At 37.7% G+C, this 19211-nt stretch overlaps 1 protein-coding gene across 1 annotated transcript; it reads left to right on the top strand.

Annotated features, from left to right (window-relative positions):
* The first annotated feature begins 237 nt into the window (after window positions 1-237).
* On the top strand, window positions 238-5105 carry LOC131164943 (uncharacterized). Its single transcript, XM_058122815.1, has 5 exons — window positions 238-503; window positions 628-672; window positions 771-1070; window positions 1184-1377; window positions 4651-5105. The coding sequence occupies exons 1-5, from the start codon at window positions 248-250 to the stop codon at window positions 4906-4908; spliced, it is 1053 nt and encodes a 350-aa protein (XP_057978798.1). The 5' UTR covers window positions 238-247; the 3' UTR covers window positions 4909-5105.
* The last annotated feature ends 14106 nt before the right edge of the window (window positions 5106-19211 follow it).

Here is a 19211-nt window from a genome sequence, read left to right as displayed (position 1 = left end):
GCTTTTTAAAATTAATCAACATTGCATATGTGCTTCCCCAATTTGAGACTCTTGCAGGGACTTTGTCCAAATTCTCCTGATAATAACAATTGCCCAAATTAAGAAGTGTTAAATAAAGGTGGCGGGGCCCGGGGCACAGTGGTAAATCTCTCTCTCACACACACACACACACGATAGGAACACACAACAGCACTATCAATTTATATATAAACTATGTGCACATGAATATATAAAAAAGCCTTGATTAATGTCCATTACAGCTCGTCCCAAGTCTCCTGCCATGGAACAATCTCACCCCATAAGTTCCCGACGACGGGATGAACCCCCAGAGTTCAGTAACTTACGAGAATGGGCTTTCAAGGCTCGCATTAGCAGAGATAACGCAAGCTCAAGAAGGTTCTCTGCCTCCAATATCAGAAGCAGTTTGAGAGAAGACACGAGGTCTTTCAGATCAAACATTACCGTCTCTAGCACTGCTTCTTCTCCCGGCTACTCCTTGCGAGGTATAACTATTCTCCAACCAAAAAAAAAACAGAGTATGAATTGAAGAACTTACTGCTTGCTTTTGTTTTGTTTTGTTTTGTTTTTTTTTTAAATATTGATTTATGCATTTATAATTTACTGCAGATGAGATAGACCCATCAACCTACTCATTCACCACTGCTCTCAAAGGTACCGATTGAGAATCTGTATATGGTGAAAAAGCAGCTGGGTGTTGTTTTGGTATTTTTAATGTTGAATTCGATGTAATTGATTTGCAAAAAATGCAGCATTGCAGGCGAGATCAGGATACTACAGCTGGGAGTGCGTATCTCCTGATGGATTTGCATTGAACTCCAAGTGGGACGAAGCAGAAAAGTATATCTGCAACCCACTCTCAGGGGAAGTCCCAATGGAGTGTTTGTCTGCAAAAACACTCAGTGGAAGATCATTCCGTACAGTCACTAGCAGCAGAACCACAATGTCTGCTCCCCTGGTTTACACCAATAACCATTCCAATTCGAGGCGTATCCAAACAAAGCCTTATGCCACTTACCAAGAAGACGAACCACTCCACTCCCCAATTCATGGTTTGTATACGTAAACAGTTTTCAATTAGAACAGATTAATTGCTTTTGTGTACGTTAATTTTTTTATCTTCTGAAGTCACTTTTTATTGAGTTGGGAAATTGAACAACTGCAGAGAAGAAAGTGCAGAGCGTGATGATGATGGGTACTAGAGACGTGGGAACACAGAGCAGTACTCCGGTGGACATTAGTTCATCAAGCAGCCCAAGCCCAGCAGCAACTCCTCCAATTGAAGAGAGATCATTGAAGCGATGCGAAGCAGCTGAAGTTGGCGATTCGCCTGCAAAGTTGAGCATTTCTGACAAACAGGTATGTGTGCCGTGCGTGTGTTCTTACATTATTAATGTCCACTACATTGCTCAGTTGGAATTGTATCTAGCTCTGTTTGGCTGCCAAGAAAGATGGTGGAAAACAGAGAAAAATTGGAATGATGTCATACGGGGAAGGCAGCTCATGATCACTTGTTAGCAGGAAAAACAAAAATATTGGAGCAGAGTAGATTGACGAATAAATGTTATTTTAATCGTTAATAACAAATCTTTTTATACAATAGAAGACAATACAAATGTCACTATTGTTGGTCAAAGATTACCTACCTATTACCTACTTAAAAAATGTAGTAACTATGGGAAGAGACTACTCCCCTGTCATATGGAAACCATTGCTTACCGAGTAAAAAGAAAGGTTAAAAAATAAAGCTTGTCGGATCAAATAATAATAAAACGACTATTAAAATTACACATGCGGTCAAATCCTAACTCCAAATGTACCCAAATCCATGGAGACAGTAAACTGTCAAACCCAAATTATGAAAATGTCAAAAAATTTGAGTAGTCCAAAATGAATGTGCGTATAAAACTTAAAGGCATGCTCAATGCTAACAGCCACTTTAAAATTTTCTAATATATATATGTATATGAGAAAAGAAAGACCTGGCCGGGCGGCTGCATGTCATCTTTGTCATTTTTGCCTCTTCCATCTTCAATCATTGTATTGTTTTTAATTTCAAAGGTTTCTTTCAAAACTACTTTATTTGATCATGTGTCTCACTCAATGACTGTTTCTCTAAATATTCTAATTTTAAATAGCAAGAGGCCAATCAAAAAATTGAGGATGCCATCAATGTAGAAAAATGTTACAACCTAATTAAATTTAGAATTCTATCTTATACGCACCCCAAGCCCATAATGTACCCATGTATTTTCAGCTCAGTTGTCTGAACAATTGAAACCATAGAACCATCTCTCTCTCTCTCTCTCTCTCTCTCTCTCTCTCTCTAGTTTTTTTTAAGATATTATCCGACCAAGGCATGCTTCTCAAAAATAAAAATCCATCACGCATAGTAAGAGCCTACACTTCCAAGGTGGGGGACTGAACTTGATGGTCCCTCTAGCTTTGATCATGAGCACATGTGCCCTCTGCAACTATGCAATGTCCCAAAAGCAGCATCATATTTTCCCCAAAGTAGCTAAATTTCCAGCACATCCCCTTGCGCTCCCTCTGATTTTCTCAGAACTTTCTCCCCATCAGACCTTTTCATGAAACAAAATACAAAAGCCAAAGCATTTCTCCTTTTGCTTCTATTTGTTGGTTTGCTATCCATGAAGATGCTTCCTCTGGGACCAATATTAAAAATTAATTCTTCAATCCTTTCGTGCTGTTTTGGCTTACTTCATTATCCTCTGCTGCCGCGATGAAATGTCTACTCGCTTTTTTCTTTTTACCTTCTTTGAGCAATATGGGCATAATGTGTTTCAGGGCAGGACTGCATGCCATATCGCTGTTTTCCTTTTTTCCTTTTTTTTTTCCCCACCTTCTTTGGGTAATAGTCAATATGGCCATGTGTTTCAGGACAGGATGTCATATACCTGTTTTCTTGCCATCTTTGGGTAATATGGGCATGCATGTATTTCGATCAGGACACATGATACATGACCAGAAACACTTTTAATTGGAATGGTTCTTGCAAGTAAGACTTAAAATTCACTAATTATATAAGATACACGATAATATATATTGCACTTACAAAAATAATACTTTTTTTTTACTGTAAGTTTTAATGATTTAGCGTGTCTAAATATCATTATGACATGTTAAGATTAATTGTTCAGAGCCACAAGTTAAAAGAGAACGCCTTTCTCTTGCTGCATTCAATTTAAAGATGGCCCAGCATAGCCGGTGATCCCCACCATTTGATTTTTGGGTCATTGATTGAACGGTACCTCCACGTGATTGATCACTGTAGAGGATCCTGAATGGATGATTAAACTAAGTAAATATCAGAAGTAATGTATATATGATTTGCAGCATCATTGCACTGTGCCATATATGCATGGCCATGGCCATTCAATGCAAGGAGCCAAACCACTTTACTTTTTTATTGGGGGTGGAAGGAGCCAACCACTGAATCAGTGAGGTACTCTTTTTGGATATATGTTGCTCCTTAAATTGAGAAGAATCTCCTTATAATTAAGTACTGTGATGTGGGTCTTTCTTACTTTCCATTTTTTTTTTAAAAAAAGAAATCTATCTTTTAAATCGATGACACTGCAATAGTTAGAGAAAAGTGTTGACAGTCGAGCATTTCTACTTTCCAACTCTTGTTCTTTTGTTCTTTGCTGATCCCCTTTCAAATTGATGACTGCAATATGTCTTTTCAAGAAACATATTAGGCCAGCCGAATCCAATTTTGAAATGTTGATGGCATCATCAATACGTAACTACGAGTAGGTTTTAGGCAAATGATTTAATTAGAAATCTTTAATATTTTGTTTTATTTTTATTTTTATTTTTATTTAAAATTAAATTTTCTAACTACATCAAATAATTTTAGTTGCACTGCATGTGCACTCCACCTACCAAACACATGAATTCCATAAATAATGCTAATATTATTATATTAAAAAAAATTTGGGGACCCAAATTTTTTGGGGCCCTGGGCAAGCACCTCAGTGGCCTTAATGAAGAGCCGGCCCTGCTTAGGATGTAAGTCGACCGCACTGTGCTTTCTGTAAACAAGTTGGGAAAAAGAAAAGGTAAAATAAAAGAAAATTCTGACTTTAAATGTGTGATAGAAAGCTTTGAACTTTATTAACGTATGACTTCACTATATACGAACACGAAGATCGAGCATAGAATCAAATTTAGCAATTAACTTTCCCATCTTCTATTCAAGTTTTTATTTTATTTTATTTTACCCAAATTAAAACTTTAACATTCTACTGATGAATTTTTATTTGATATGTATAAAGCTTTGAACATTATTAACTTATTAAGTTTACGACATAGGAATTAATAAAACTGGACGAGCATAGAATCCAATTTGACAATTGATTATTATTTTTATAATATGGGTATATTTAAATTTTCATTTCATCAGTTGTGCAAATCAATCTAATATGATGTAAAGTGGTTAATCTTTTAAAATTTCAAGGGGATAATGAGCTAAGCTTTGTTTTATTTAGGCACGCAGAAGATATATATGTGCCATGATGAAATAATTAATTAAGAGAAAGGTAGAATATATGTGTATATAGATAAACAAAGGCTGACATTGACATGGATGGATATGTGTGCATGTAGGAGATAGTGCATGTGGTTGATGAAGAAGTACTGAATAAGGACAGAAAGGAGAACGAAGAAACAGCTGCAAGAAGAGAAATACTGGGAGAAGAAGAGTTGGAAAAGAAAGCGGCAGAAGAGGAGGAGAGGTGCAGGTGGAGGCATGGTGGGTGCTTGTCGTGGAGGAGCCTGCGGATGAGAAAAATGCAGAGAGAGAAGCATAAAACAAAAACCAGAAACAAGATTAATGCATTTCTTCCACTTCGTAAAGGCTGCTGAAAAATATATTGAGCTGAGCTCCTCAGAAGTCAGCATAAGGTAAAAAAACCAACCTAGCTAGCTACTACTGGATCTGCCTGTTTAAGCTCTCTCTCTCTCTCTCACTCCAAAATTTGTAAGGGAGATTTTGCGGGTTACTGAACATATCTAGGAAATTCAGGGGTGTTGAGGAATAGTGCAACCTTGGTTTTCTTTTCTTCCTTTGTGTGTGTGTGAGTGTGTGTGGCTATGTTGTGATGTGGATGTGGTTTGTTCTTATTTTGGTGGACTGACAGCCAGCTTTGGGTTCACGGGCATGCTTTTGTTGGTTCTCTCTCTCTCTCTCTCTCTCTCTCTCTCTCTCCAATTAAATTGATATTTTGGTAAATATCTTGATTCTTGCTTGTGGCCATAGTTTTATGCATGGCTTTTCAAACCCTACTTTTTATATTGTCAAATTTTCAAATTAAAATTTAAAAATTTATAAAATTTTAGGGTATATTAACTAATGAATCTTATAATACATGCATTTCAAATTTTCATGTTTGCAGTCTAATATATATTACCGAAGCAGCAATAATATGTAAATGCATATATTCAAATTATAAAATTTAAAGTATCCATGCCAAATGCAAATTTGTATTCACAAAGATAGATGGACGAGCGAATCTAGAAATTACAGTCTGGAGATCAAGGTATATGCATAAAAACTTTATCGGGATTGTTTAATATGTTTGTAATTATTCTGATTTCTGTTAATTTTAAACTAAATTATATAATCTATTAACAATCAAGAATTTAAAATAAAGTTTCATGTCATTCTTACCATGCAGTGGCAGGAGGGCAGACATAGCAGGTAAGCTTAGTGGCGGGCTTGAGAGAGAGAGAGAGAGAGAGAGAGAGAGAGAGAGAGAGAGAGAGAGAGAGAGAGAGAGAGAGAGAGAGAGAGAGGAGTTTTTCCCATTTTATCTTTATTTTTAAATAATATATTAAATAATACTCTGTTTGAAAAAATATTTCCCAGAATGCACTCATGTAATCTCACTGCTTGATCCAATGAGATTTAAACAAATCTCGCTTGTCACGCATCGGGACCAGCTTATTTCCCAGGAAAATTTCACTGGACCAAGCAGCGAATTACTTGCCACACGTCACTCAATCGATTAGGCTACTATTTAAATCTCACTGCTTGGTCCAGTGAGATTTTCTTAAATCCTATTAGACCAAGCAGCGAGATTTACTATGCATTCAATTTTTTTTTCTTTTCATTAATAATCGAAAGTATGTCATTTTCAAAAAAAATTTTAACTCAAATTCTAAATGTTTCTAGAATTATTCAAACAGTTTGATACTCACAGAACTCAATGGGTTAATACTCTGTTGTAACACGCGAAGGAGGGTTAGGGTACCATCATCAGCGACAACGAAGCTCCTATGACAGCGACAACGACGACGAAGCTGCGACGGCAAACTGCGAGTTGTAGTTGGCTCTCTTTTTCATGAGCACTCTTTTCAAGTCATTCTAGAAACACGCGAAGGAGGGTTAGGGTACCAGCGTCGATGACGACAAAGCTGCGACAGCAAACTAGCAACGGAGACGACGAAGCTGCGATGGCGAACCTGCGATGGCTACGTAGTTTCACAATGACGGCGACGACGTAGCTCTCCGATAGCCAAGCACCTGCGACTGTGAAGTCCAACGGCGTGTTCATTACTATGAACCGCCAAGAAGAGATTGGAATCTTGGGGGATGCTGCACGCCAAGGAGTTTGCTGTCACCATCGTAACTCATGTTCCATTTACTCTCCACAAAAGGTTGGTTTTTATTTTTAGGTTTTCAACAATATGGAAAATAGGTAGCCGCTAGCCATGGTTGTGCCGCCTCCAGTAGTTGTTACTGGAGGGTTGAGGGGAGGTGCCAACGATGGTTCATGGGTTGCAAGGAGTGGTTCGAGGGATGATATGGTTGGAAAGGGGGAAAGTTTCGCTGGTGGAAAATCATTTGTGGAAGCATTGAAGAGGCCAATTTCATCTTCGAAATTCAAAATCCCTTTAAGGAAGTCGAAACTGATTAATGGGGAATTAGTTTTTGTTTTCTCAGATGTGAAGATGGAAAGGGCTGCTGAGGATCTGAAGTTTGCGTTGGTGCTTAAATTTCTTTCTGCAAGGCTGTTTATTAATGTCCTTTGGAGGCTTATTATCCAAACTTGGGGTCTTTCTGAAGTTCCAATGATAAGTTTTATGGACAACTATCATGTTTTGTTGCATTTGGTAAATGAAAAGGATTAAATTCATGCATGGGCACAAGAAGGAAGATGGGTGGCAGGGTGCCAATTTCAGTTATTTAACTAGTCTATGAAGTTTGATGTCAACAAGGAGCCATCGATCGCACCAAAGTGGATTTTCTTACCATGTTTGCCTTTACATTTATGTAGATTGGATTATTTACAGAGCTTTGCCACTAGATTTAGTAGATTTTGGGTACGGATAATGCCACATTATATAAAACATGAGCCACTGGTGCAAGATTTTGTGTTGAAGTGGACTTGCTGAAGGATCCTGTGGAGGGTTTTCCATTAGTAGTAGGACAAAAGAAGAGTTGGCAAAGGGTAATATACGGGAAGAGGGGTTTTTATTGTAATAAATGTTATAGGCAAGGTCACATTGATGTGGTATACTAGTGGAAAAAGGGAAGGTAGGTATGAGGAAGGACGGAGATGGGATGGTTTGGAAAGAAGTGGATAGAAAAGAAAATGTGATAGTAGAAAAGGAAGGTCCTGTTTTGCGGATTTAGGATCAGAGGGTGGAGGAGAAAAAGAATGAAGATGTAAATGGTCATTTGAATGTGAATGAGAAAAATAAAGAAATTGTGAATGAGGTTAGTAATGCGGGTACACATAAAGTGGATGAAGTGAACTTGGTAGAGAAGAATAACTGGGTGGTTGTTCTAGGACTGCCCATGAAATCAGAGTTTTTGATGAGGGGGGGGTGGGGGGGAAGAAGTTGAAAATGATAAGGATGGAAAGGAGTTTCTGGTGGAGGAGGTGGATGAGAGAGAGGGGTGAGAGGAGGGTGTGGTGTGTAGGGATAATTATGATGTGTTATCTAAGAAGATATGGAGGTTTGCATTGATACTCAAAAAGAATATTGCTCTGATACAGGTAATGTGCCAGTGGGTGTATCAAAAAGAAGAAATAAAGAAGATGTATGAGTGAGAAAGTCTAATAGGGCTAAGGCAGTGCCTCAAAAATTGAACTTATAATTGACAAAGTTATGTTTTGGAATATAAGAGGGTTGGGCACATTGAAGAGAAGATTAAAACAAATTGTGAAAGATTAGAAAGTTACGATTTTGATTGTTTCTGAACCTTTTCAAGATGTAGAGAAGATACAAAGATGGGCGGTGTATTTGCAATTTACTAATTTTTGTTCTAATGTAGAGGAAGGTGGGAAGATTTAGCTATTCTGAAAAGATGATGTTCAGGTTGATTAGGTGGGTGTTTCAAATCAATGTTTGATAGTTTTGTTAACAAAGGATAGAGGCTCTCTGCTTTTTACCTTTGTATAATCTAAATGTTATCATATTGAGAGAAGAGAATTATGGGAACAATTTCAAGGGACTTCAAGTTTTGATGTGGCTTGGGTTGTTATGGGAGATTTCAATGTAATTCGGTCAGATGAGGAAAGGGTGGGAGGTCGACCTCACTTGGGTTCGTCTATGGCTGAATTCAATGGTTGTATTAATAGATATGGATATTGGATCTTAGATTCGAAGGAAGTCAATTTTCTTGGCGTAATGGCCATTAAGAATTGACAAGAAGTTGGACGCAACTTGACAGGGTGCTGATTAATAATGCTTTTTTTATAAAATACGGTGAAGCTAAGACATCATTGTTGAAAAGAAATACTTCAGATCATTCTCCTATCATATTACAGCTGGGTGCGAGTATGGAGAGGTATGGGCTAGCTCCTTTTAGATTTCAGAACATGTGGACGTCGCATGGGATTTTTTGAAAATGGTTGAAACATTTTGGAGAGAACATATTGTGTCAAATTCAGGATTTTGTAAATTGGCGGGTACATTTTAAAGTCTAAAAAAAGGCTTGGGGTGTGGAATAAACAGACTTTTGGTCGTATTGGTGGTATCATACAGGAGTTGGAGGAAATTGTGGAAAAATATGAGAATTTACTGCAGACAGAGTACTCAGAATCAGTTGAAGAAGAGTTCTTTGTTTCTAAGGCTGAATTGGAGGTATAGTACAGAAGGGAAGTGACAAGACTAGCGCAGCAAGCAAATATGAAATGGTTATCTGATGGTGACCAAAATTCAAAGTTTTTCCACGTGGTGATTGCGCAAAGAAGGCGTAACTCTTGTGTGAATTCAATGGTGCTTCTTGATGGTTCGGTGTTGGAAAATATGTAGATGGTTTATGATGAGGCTGTACATGTGAATTATTTTGAGCAATCCTTTGGGGCAAAATAGTTTAGTACAAATGCCAAATCTGGACAGTATTATCCAATCTATGGTTTCTGAGGATTTTATAAGATAGCTGAAGGAAGAACCGATTAAGGAGGAGGTATATGCAGCTATTTCTTCTATTTCTATGGACAGTAGCCCGGGACCAGATGGTTTTGGGCCTTCTTTCTATCTTACCTGTTGGAAGATTATTAAAAATGATGTGATGGAAGTAGTAAGGACGTTCTTCAAAGGTGATATGTTGCCTCGGTATTTTTGTTCCTCTTATATAGTTCTTATTCCAAAAGTAAAGGATCCTTGGTCGTTTGATAAATTTCACCCGATAAACCTTTGTAACGTAATCTATAAAATTTTCTTCAAAATCCTTGTTGGCAAGCTATCATTGATGATGGGTGATTTAATATCTCTTGAGCAAGGTGCTTTTGTGAAAGGGATGAGTATTTTTTAAAATATAACGCTTGCTCAAGAGATGACAAAATTATTACATAGGCGGGTGAGAGGAGGTAATATGATGCTAAAACTTGACATGAGCAAAGCGTATGATCGAGTGGAGTGGTAGGTGGTAGATTAGATTTTCCATACTCTTGGTTTTATAAGTTGATTCAGAATTGTATTTCTACTCCATGATTTTCTGTTATGATGCATGACACTTACAAGGGTTTCTTCAAGTCAAAAAACGGGTTTGAGGCAGGGGAATTCATTGTCCTTGTATATTTTCATCATCATGGAAGAAGTTCTTTCTAAATTAATTAAAAAAAAAAAGATTGAGAAGCAAATTTTACCGTTTGCGCATCCGAGTGTGCACCTATTATATCGCATTTAATGTTCGCAGATGATGTTGTTATATTTGCTAATGTTGGTAAAAAATCTGTTAGGCAGTTAATGGAGCTGATCAAGGAGTATGAAAGCTGGAGAGACCAAAGGATGAATAAAGATAAATCAACTACTTTTTTCTCAAAGAAGATGGGTGCTCAGAGGAAGGGAGAAATTCTACAAGAGACTAGTTTTATTGAAGGTAAATTTCCTTTTACATATTTTCAAGTGCCAATCGTGGATGGTAAATTGAAGGGCTGTCATTTTGACCCTTTAATTCAAAAAATCAATAAGAAAATTGAGGGCTGTAAAAGTAGACTATTATCTCAAGGAGGTCATCTAATTTTGTTGAGACGTGCGTTTGAGCATGTCACTGCATCTGTTAGCTGTTCTAAATGCCTAGAAGCTGGTGATAAAAAAGATACAATGTATGTTTGCCTCTTTTTCTTGGGGATTTAAGGATGGGAAAGAAAAAATGAAATGGAAGGCCTGGAAGAAATTGTGTGTTCCTTTGGAGGAGGGGGGCATAGGAGTAAGGGACATTTCGGAAGTGTAACGGTCGTTGTTTATGAAGTTTGGTTAGCAGCTATTAACAAAAAATTCTTTATGGGTTAGATTTTTTAAAGCTAAATATGTTAAAGGAGGACATATTGCTTTTTGTAGGCCACATGGATCGGATTCTTCTTTTTGGAAAAAAATTATGCAGTGTATGCCTAAGTTGTTAAGTAATTATAAGTGGAAGGTTAGAGAAGGAGATGTAAAATTATGGTATGATAAGTTTCTAGATTCGGGATCTTTGTTTTCATAATTTCGAAATGGTGCACATTCACATATCAGATTAAAAGATTTGGTTATTAATAATGTGTGGGATGTGGAAAATTTGCAAAGGATTATAGGTTTTAATAAAGCAAAAGAAGTGATGAAAAGAGTTGGAAAACTTAGAAACTCTTTGGACGTCCTACTATGGCTCTCTAAAAAGAATGGTTGCTTTAATACAAAGTGTACATAGGATGCTATCAGAGTTAGAGCTCCAAAGTTTGATTGGGCAAAGTGGGTTTGGAACAAATGGTTAACGAAGAAAATTGCTATCTATATGTGGAAGGCTTCTTTTAAGTGCTTAAGCATTGATAAAAAGGTGAGAAGGGTGGGGGTATCACTTGCTTCAACATGTGATTGTTATGAGATAAGGCAATCAAAAGATGTGAAGCATGTTTTGAACAAGGGAGATCTTGCTGCTAATGTATGGAGGAAGGTTCCAGTGGAGGTAGGTGTACCTTTCCTTAGGCACCAAAGTTAGAAAGAAAGAGTCCAAATGTGGTTTAATAGAGCTTCCCGATACTCTCAATTGGGAACAATGATGGGTTTGATTCCTTGTTTAGTAGTTTGGAGATTTTGGAGAAGGAGATGTGTGGATAGAATGGGGGAGAATTTGGAGAGCAATACAGATGTGTGGTTGTCCATTAAGAATTGGGTGGCGGATTTGAGTAAGAACATGACAGTTATGGCTCATTTAAATGATACTGATGTTTGGATATTACAGAATTTGGAAGTGCAGATTGTGAATAGAAAGAATAGAGCTATGCAAGGTGTGAAATGGTTAAAACCAAAGCAAAGGAGGTTGAAACTAAATTTGGATGGGAGCAGCTTAGGGAACCCAAGGTTAGTGGGTGGTGGTGGAATCCTTAGAGACTGTACAGGTTCTTTTATTTTTGGTTTTTCAAAATATTTTGGTTCTTGTTCTAATAATGAAACTGAATTGAGAGCAGTGATGGAAGGAATAAAGCTTTGCAAACAATTGGGTCACACTAGTATTAACATTGAATGTGATTCAAATATTGTAGTAAATTGGATAAGATCCAGTAATGCTCTTTATGGTATTTTTGGGATTTTTGGGAGTAGCTTATTAGTTTATTAGAGGGAGTATATTTTTCTATAAATCATTTGTATAAAGAAGGGAATAAAGTTGGATGCTTTGGCTCAACAAGGTGCCATGGGGAGGAATAGTTTATTTACAAATAGTAGTCAACTTCCTAGAGTTATCAAAGGTTTGTATAGATTGGATAAGATGGGTACAGCTTATATGAGGTATGTTTAGTTGGTTTCCATTTGGTATTGGTATATGTTTGCTTTTTTCTTTTGTTTGGTTTGATGTGTGGGGTGTTTTATTAGTTATTATGTAAGCCTCAAGTGTCTTTTTGTTTCCACGGTATTCCTACGCCATAAGTGAAAGTTATTAATAAACTTGGAACAGGGCCACTATGTGGGTGGCTTTTGGCTCTTTCCAAAAAAAAAATAAAAATGCTCACAAATCATGTATATAGGAATCTTTTTACTTACAAAGACTGGGAGGCAGCAGACAGTACAAAAATTGGCACTCCAAACAAATCAGAACTGCACGACTCATCATTAGAACTCTTTATGAAGCAATAATAATCTATAATAATTTTTTCTATGGCTTTATTTTTTCTATTGTATGTAAGCAATGTGAGGGGGAATCCCTCCCTAATAAAGGCCACACTTAAAAGACATGATACTTGAGATCTCTTGTCACTGATAATAGAACTATAAAATCGATCTATGGTAGATTGAGTGCTATAAGTAAGAAGCACACAGATTGATTTTGCCAACTTTCTGAAAGTGCATCCAGGAACAAGAACAGATTGAGAAGATGCCACTAACTTCAACAATGAGCTAAGTTCATCAACAACATCATTCACCACGTGTGCGTCTGCATAACATGCTATAAAGCACAAAAGTTCCATGATAATCTCCCTACAAGGGAAGTGAGGATGGAATACATTTTCGAGCAGGAAACGCAGTACTTATCCCCAGGCTAGAATTGAAGAAACCACAATCATTAAGCTTTTCAAAGTATGCAAAAGCCAATAAAACATTGGCTGCCAAGCTAACTCCTGGGATTTTCCAATGTCATGAAATATAGGAATTTGCAAGACAAGCATTGAACAATACACCCTTTCATTAATCAAAATATTCAAAAGCCATTCAAGCTTTCTAGCTATCCTGAGTCTCACATCTTCTTGAAGTTCACAAGAACTTCTCAAAAGACACAGAAAAAAAAGCAACACGTCCAAGCAACAATACTCTTAACCTAGGCATTGCTTCATAGCCCATTGAAAAGATTGCATCCATTGAAATCATCCCATCATAACTACTTGGCTTCCCATGGGTTGAAATTAAATCCATTTCATCAGTGAACACCCAATCCAAAATTTGGAACTTAAGTTCCCTTTTTACTTGATCTGAATTTATTAAGAATTTAAGCAAACTAAAAGATGTTGGCTCCAAAAATTTTGCCACTACTTCACTTGCATTTCTTAGAAGAGTTTCTTTGGTTATTTAAATTTAAAAGGTTGAAATCGTCACAATACAAAGCGCCATCTCCTTATAGAGTAAAAATGCTTCACATGGATATAATAACAATATTCTTACTGCATTGATCAGGTAATATTATACATTTATATTGGGAAACATGTGAAACGAGGATGCTAACCATCACCTAATGATTTTTAAAGCATGCATCACTAGTAAAGGAAAGAACAAATTTAGAAGCTTCATATTTATTATTGACAACATTTGCTTTGAATTCTTTCTCATTCTTTCTTTGATTTTTTCTTTGTTTTTTCTCTTTATTATTGTTCTTAAGCTTGTAATAGTCAACTTTGATGTTCCAATTCTTCTTGCAGCAATTGAAAAATTTATTCACATGTCTTGATCTTTTTAGAAATGTGGATCTTTTAAATAATTCTAAAGATAGATGTCGATGTCAAGCCCATTAAGTTTAAAGTAGATGGCAATGTTTATAAGGTAATTTGTTGTAAGGCACAATCATGAATTTGTGTCTAAGAGTCAATGACATGTAATTAGATGTGGGTGGTTGGTGTCTGATACAAGTAAGGGTGTGCTTGCCAGCACTGCTAAAGTTAGAATTAAGGCAACTAAGTCATACAAATTCTTATCAAATAAAGTGGGGGAAACTGGTAACATTGGGTTCACTTTGCGGGATTACCAAAAATTTTTACAATCACAAAAAAAAAAATTCAATTAGTGGTGGTGATAGCCAAATTTTGATGAACCACTTCAAGTGTATGCAGATGGAAAATATAATTAATATTTTGTGCACTTGTTAAAAAAAAAACTAACAAATGTATTCTAAAGCAATGGTATGTCAAATTTTGACTATAATTGCTCTTTGTTTTGTCAATTGTCTTACTACAAATCTTGAAAGATGTTGAGTGCAACAATCCCTCTCTCTCTCTCTGTCACTAACCATTTGATTCTTTCATTTTGAGAGATATCTACTTGAACAAATATGTTGATTTCTCCATAATCCTCGATCCTAATATTTGTTAAAAAAAAAAAATGCAAGTTTTCTCTTATATTTAAAAAAGGATATAAAATTTTCCTTGATATTAAATTATGATAACACATATATTCTTTCTATTAGTTAGCTTATACCATAACGTGATACTAACAAACTTTGTCATGATAAAAAAAAATGTCCTTGACAATTAGTTTTTCACTTTGATCTTCTATGTTTATTTAGCAACAAAATTGATCCCTTAATGGTGAGTAAAAGAAGCTTTAATGCCCCAAAAAAGTTTACATGTTGGATTTAGATGAGCTTTAATACGAATCTATAGCTAATATAAAGTACACACTTGAGAAGATGCACCCATGAAAAATATAATACATAAAAACTACACAAGTATTTGTTATGGTGTTTTTTTTTTGTCCTCTTTTTAATGAATTATTAAAAAGATCCTTAATGCTTTTTAAAATTTTGGCAGAGTCTCCTTTTAAAAAATAACTATATCTCATCCACGTACCTATTCAAAGAAAACATTTTTCCTAGACAATCGATACCAGTATGTTCAGAAATTTCATTCACAACTTTCATACACATTCAACATACCAAAATACTGTAAAAATAGGAAGCAAAGTCTCCTTTTAAAAAATGACTATATCCCATCCATACACCTGTTCAAATCCATGCAACTACTAAAAGAAAATAATTTTAATCGGGAAGGTGGGAATAGTCACAACATTCATTTACAACTTTCATTCACACTTGTCATACACTCATTCACATATACATGTGGTGGAAAATGAATAAGTATTCCTAATTATATACATAAATAATACAATGATGCTATACAAATGAAAAAAAATAAAAAATAGATGTTATACAAATGAAATAAAAATAAGCGATCATACTACTCCGTCCCATATGGGGGTCGTCTCCGGTTTCGGGGTGGCTGCCATCGGCATCTTCCCTCTTCTGGAATCTCCTCGGCATCTGGTGTCCTATCCCGTCGACGTGTTATATGTCTAGCATCTCTGCCAATAGGAACTGCATCATCTACATCCATATGAAGTGTATGGGGAGATAATGCATATGAAGGCTCTGGACAAGACCGAGGTGGCATAGCGGGTGCATCCACCTCCTCCGCATCGAGAAGGTCGTCTAATAGGTATGACATCGAGGGGGTGGCAGTAGATTCAGGTGGGGCGTTTTCCTGTCTACTAGATGGACCCGTAATATCAGCTACCTTCAAAGGCGCATACGGTGTAGATGAGCCGAATACTTACTCTGCTTGTACAACGGGCGGCGAGAAGGCTGGACTCGGTGGACGATTGGAGGAAGCTGCTTGACCTCCTCGTATTGGAGCTGGTCGACCTCCTCATGGAGGTGGGGCCTGTCGAGGTATAGGGATCCATCGGCCATCCTCGTGGACAAGGTCCAATCTAGCTCTTACTAGACTCTGAACAATGGGATCTGAAGAGAGTAGATCAACCTCATGTAGTACGTCCGCCTGCAGCATCCGAAAAAAATTGGTTACCACATTGACATCATAATGTAGACAGTAAAAAAGTAGGTGTGCATTAAAGTATTCTTACGAGACTCATGTAGATAGCAGTGATCCTATCCACAGAGCGTTATGTGATGGACTTATACCACATATTGTATGGGTCATCTAGATGCATCAGACCGTCCTCCGCCACTCCCTGTATAATGTACTCTCGACAATGATGCTATGTAGTTATGTACATCTGGTTCCTGGTAGCCAAATCCGTGACCCCTCGATCGCGTCCATCAATCTCATGTAGGTCCTCCCCATGTACATCTACCCCCGAGGTCAAAAAGCAGTCGAGAATGCCTTGTCGATAGCCAAACTAACGCATAACTCAATCAGGAAGATACCACTCGATAATATGAAAGCATATGAGTGGCACTTGGGCTACCTACAAGTCCCTCCCGCCTATATAATCAGTGGGTAGGTCGACTAGAATATCATTTGTGTAGGGCATCCATAAGAACTACACTTAAACATAAGTAAAATGTAAGAGGTGGGTCATGTATTTGATAGAAAATTATTATGATGTGCTACACTTGAATCAGACTATACCCCATGCTCCTACGACATGTCCAACTCAAACCTGTACCAGGGCAACGTATGTTGCGCAACTGACGGTGCTCCCAACTCATCCCTCCATCTATACAAAATAATATGTAAGTTAATAGGTGCAATGACTAGTACGTACTACAAATTAGTATTCGCAGTACTCATACCACAAATGCATTGTGAATGAAGTTACTAACTAGAATGCGAGTGGGACTGGGTCAATTGAACGACTGTCCTTGTCCCTCTCAATACGCAAGACACCACGGTGCATAAGATTCAAGGAATTGAATCTCTCCCTAGCCCAAACCTCTAGTAAGCAGAGTGGGCCAGAGATCTTCTGCCACAACTAGTCAACAGCGTAGCACATCTCCCTGTAAAGCCATGCTAATGTCGCAGACCCCCAACTGTACGAGCGTATCTCCGTCAGCTCTGCAAAGAGTGGAAGAAACATCAGATGCACATAACTCCTTGAAAGGTCGCAAAATAGCATCTCAAATATCAAACGCAACAGGTGGGCGCATGCATGGCACGCTACAGTATGCGCATTGTATCTTCCACGATCTGGTGAAATATCTCCCCCTCAAGAAACTGAATGCAGATGCAGGCACCAACCATCTAGATATCAGGTGGCACCACCCCTAACAATCACTCGAACATACGGCACAGTGCTCCTCCCTAACTGGTTGCCCCATGCTCTACTGGTCCAGTAGTATGACCAATGATGGGCCTCCCATCAATCGGTAGCCTGAAAAAAATCGCAACATCCTGGAGGTTGATAGTCGCCTCCCCGTGCTGTAGGTGAAACGTATGCATCTCTGGTCTCCATCACTCCACAAAGGCAATCACTAGATGACGGTCCAGCTGGATATGGCTAATCTGATAAATCCCATAGAAGCTCGCATCTCGTATCCATCTAGCGATGCAAGCGTCTGCATCTATCCAGTCGTGGACTAACCATGTGCCTCCTCGACAGTATAAGGGGTCAGCATAAGAATTGGCACATGCTCGGCTGGACCAGTGCTGTTCCCCCATTGTCAGGACACTGGAATTAGATGGCCCTAGATCGATCCTGGAAAAGGTACTAGTGAAATACAATCAATATAATATATTAACCCCTATAAGTGGTAAGTCAGTGCGAAGGCGTAGCTACATCCCTAGGTTGTGTCCTTCTTGGACAACTTGTGCGGTTATGTCCTTCTTGATGACATATGCTACACGTTATATTCTTCCTACCTTCCTTTGCGTCCATCTCATTATGTATATGTAAGCTTCTAGGCCGACCTTTATCTCGAACATATACAGGATTTTCCTGCAAAGTCAGCAACGAGGATGCTGGCCAATATGCCTCACGCATAATTGAATGAAAATCCGCAGCATATGTCACATAGTACTCGGAAATGCTCCAACATGACTCAACATACTAGACAACATTCAGCTGTGTCTTTGCAAATGCAACAAGAAGGTGGGAGCAGGGAAAGTGTAAAATTTTCCACTTCCCACATGAGCATTCACATCTACTATAAATGCTCAAAGTTTGGATGTTGTTTCCTTTATGTGGCCCCAATTGCGCGGTTGTGATGCTAAAACTACCCCTAGACTAGTTGAACATCGTGACATGATGTCCGATCGCCTTCAGCTTCCTTCGTTCCATTGCTAACAGGATATGTGGAGTGAATGCATTTGTAACGACCTTAAATTCTATGTCATTTTTTTACATATATATATACATATACTATTTTGATACCCCTTCTATGTAATCTAAGGCCCTAAAGAGGCACTGGGGTGATCCTGTACATAATGACCATACCTACGCAGCGGAAACATATATCATACACACATTCATATCATACAATAATACCAGAATTCAGTATTTTCTGACCATAGCTATATAATACATCTCTCCCCAGTTTCAACTACCCCAAACTACAAAATTCTTATACAAACTCACCCTTCAACCCGGGTAAAACGAGTAATCTCTATCCGCGAGCTTGATCTGCTCGCCTAACTGGTTCACCTAAAAAATGTTAAGGTAATGGGGTGAGACCATGCTCAGTAAGTGGAAATATGCTATTACTAGCGTGGTGACTAAGTTACATATACTTCAAATAACGTCTGAGTTGTAATAAATGATAAATTTGCAAAGCATATTTTACATTTTTCGCAATTTAAAACATAACTGTACCTTCTGAGTTTTCTACTTTTCATACTGCTAATATCATACTATATTTATCAAATACTGTAAAACTGTATACATATACATAACCGTTTTTTATCCCTAGAACTCTGTATGTCATGATTTGACCCCTCACGATAGGATTGTGCGGCTCGTAGGTGAGACTTAATCTAGTCGGCCCACCAGATAAGTCACTATACTCTACACTACATCAACCCGGCCAAACTACATCCACTCCTAGGCACGGGACTGGCTGCTACCTTGTCAAACTAGCCCCCTAAACCTAGCGAACTAGGGAACTGCTTCCTCTCCGAACAGAGTTTAACGGTACCACACACTATCTAAGATATGTGGTTGCACTCTATCTATATTAGCAACGGTACCATGCTCTATATTCTATATCTATATCTGTCTGTAATCATTTCACAGGGATCTGA

This window comes from Malania oleifera, chromosome 1, assembly GCF_029873635.1.
Source record: "Malania oleifera isolate guangnan ecotype guangnan chromosome 1, ASM2987363v1, whole genome shotgun sequence".
NCBI lineage: Eukaryota > Viridiplantae > Streptophyta > Magnoliopsida > Santalales > Ximeniaceae > Malania > Malania oleifera.
The sequence above is the reverse complement of the archived record's forward strand: the minus strand, read 5'-3'. Positions and strand labels throughout refer to the sequence as shown.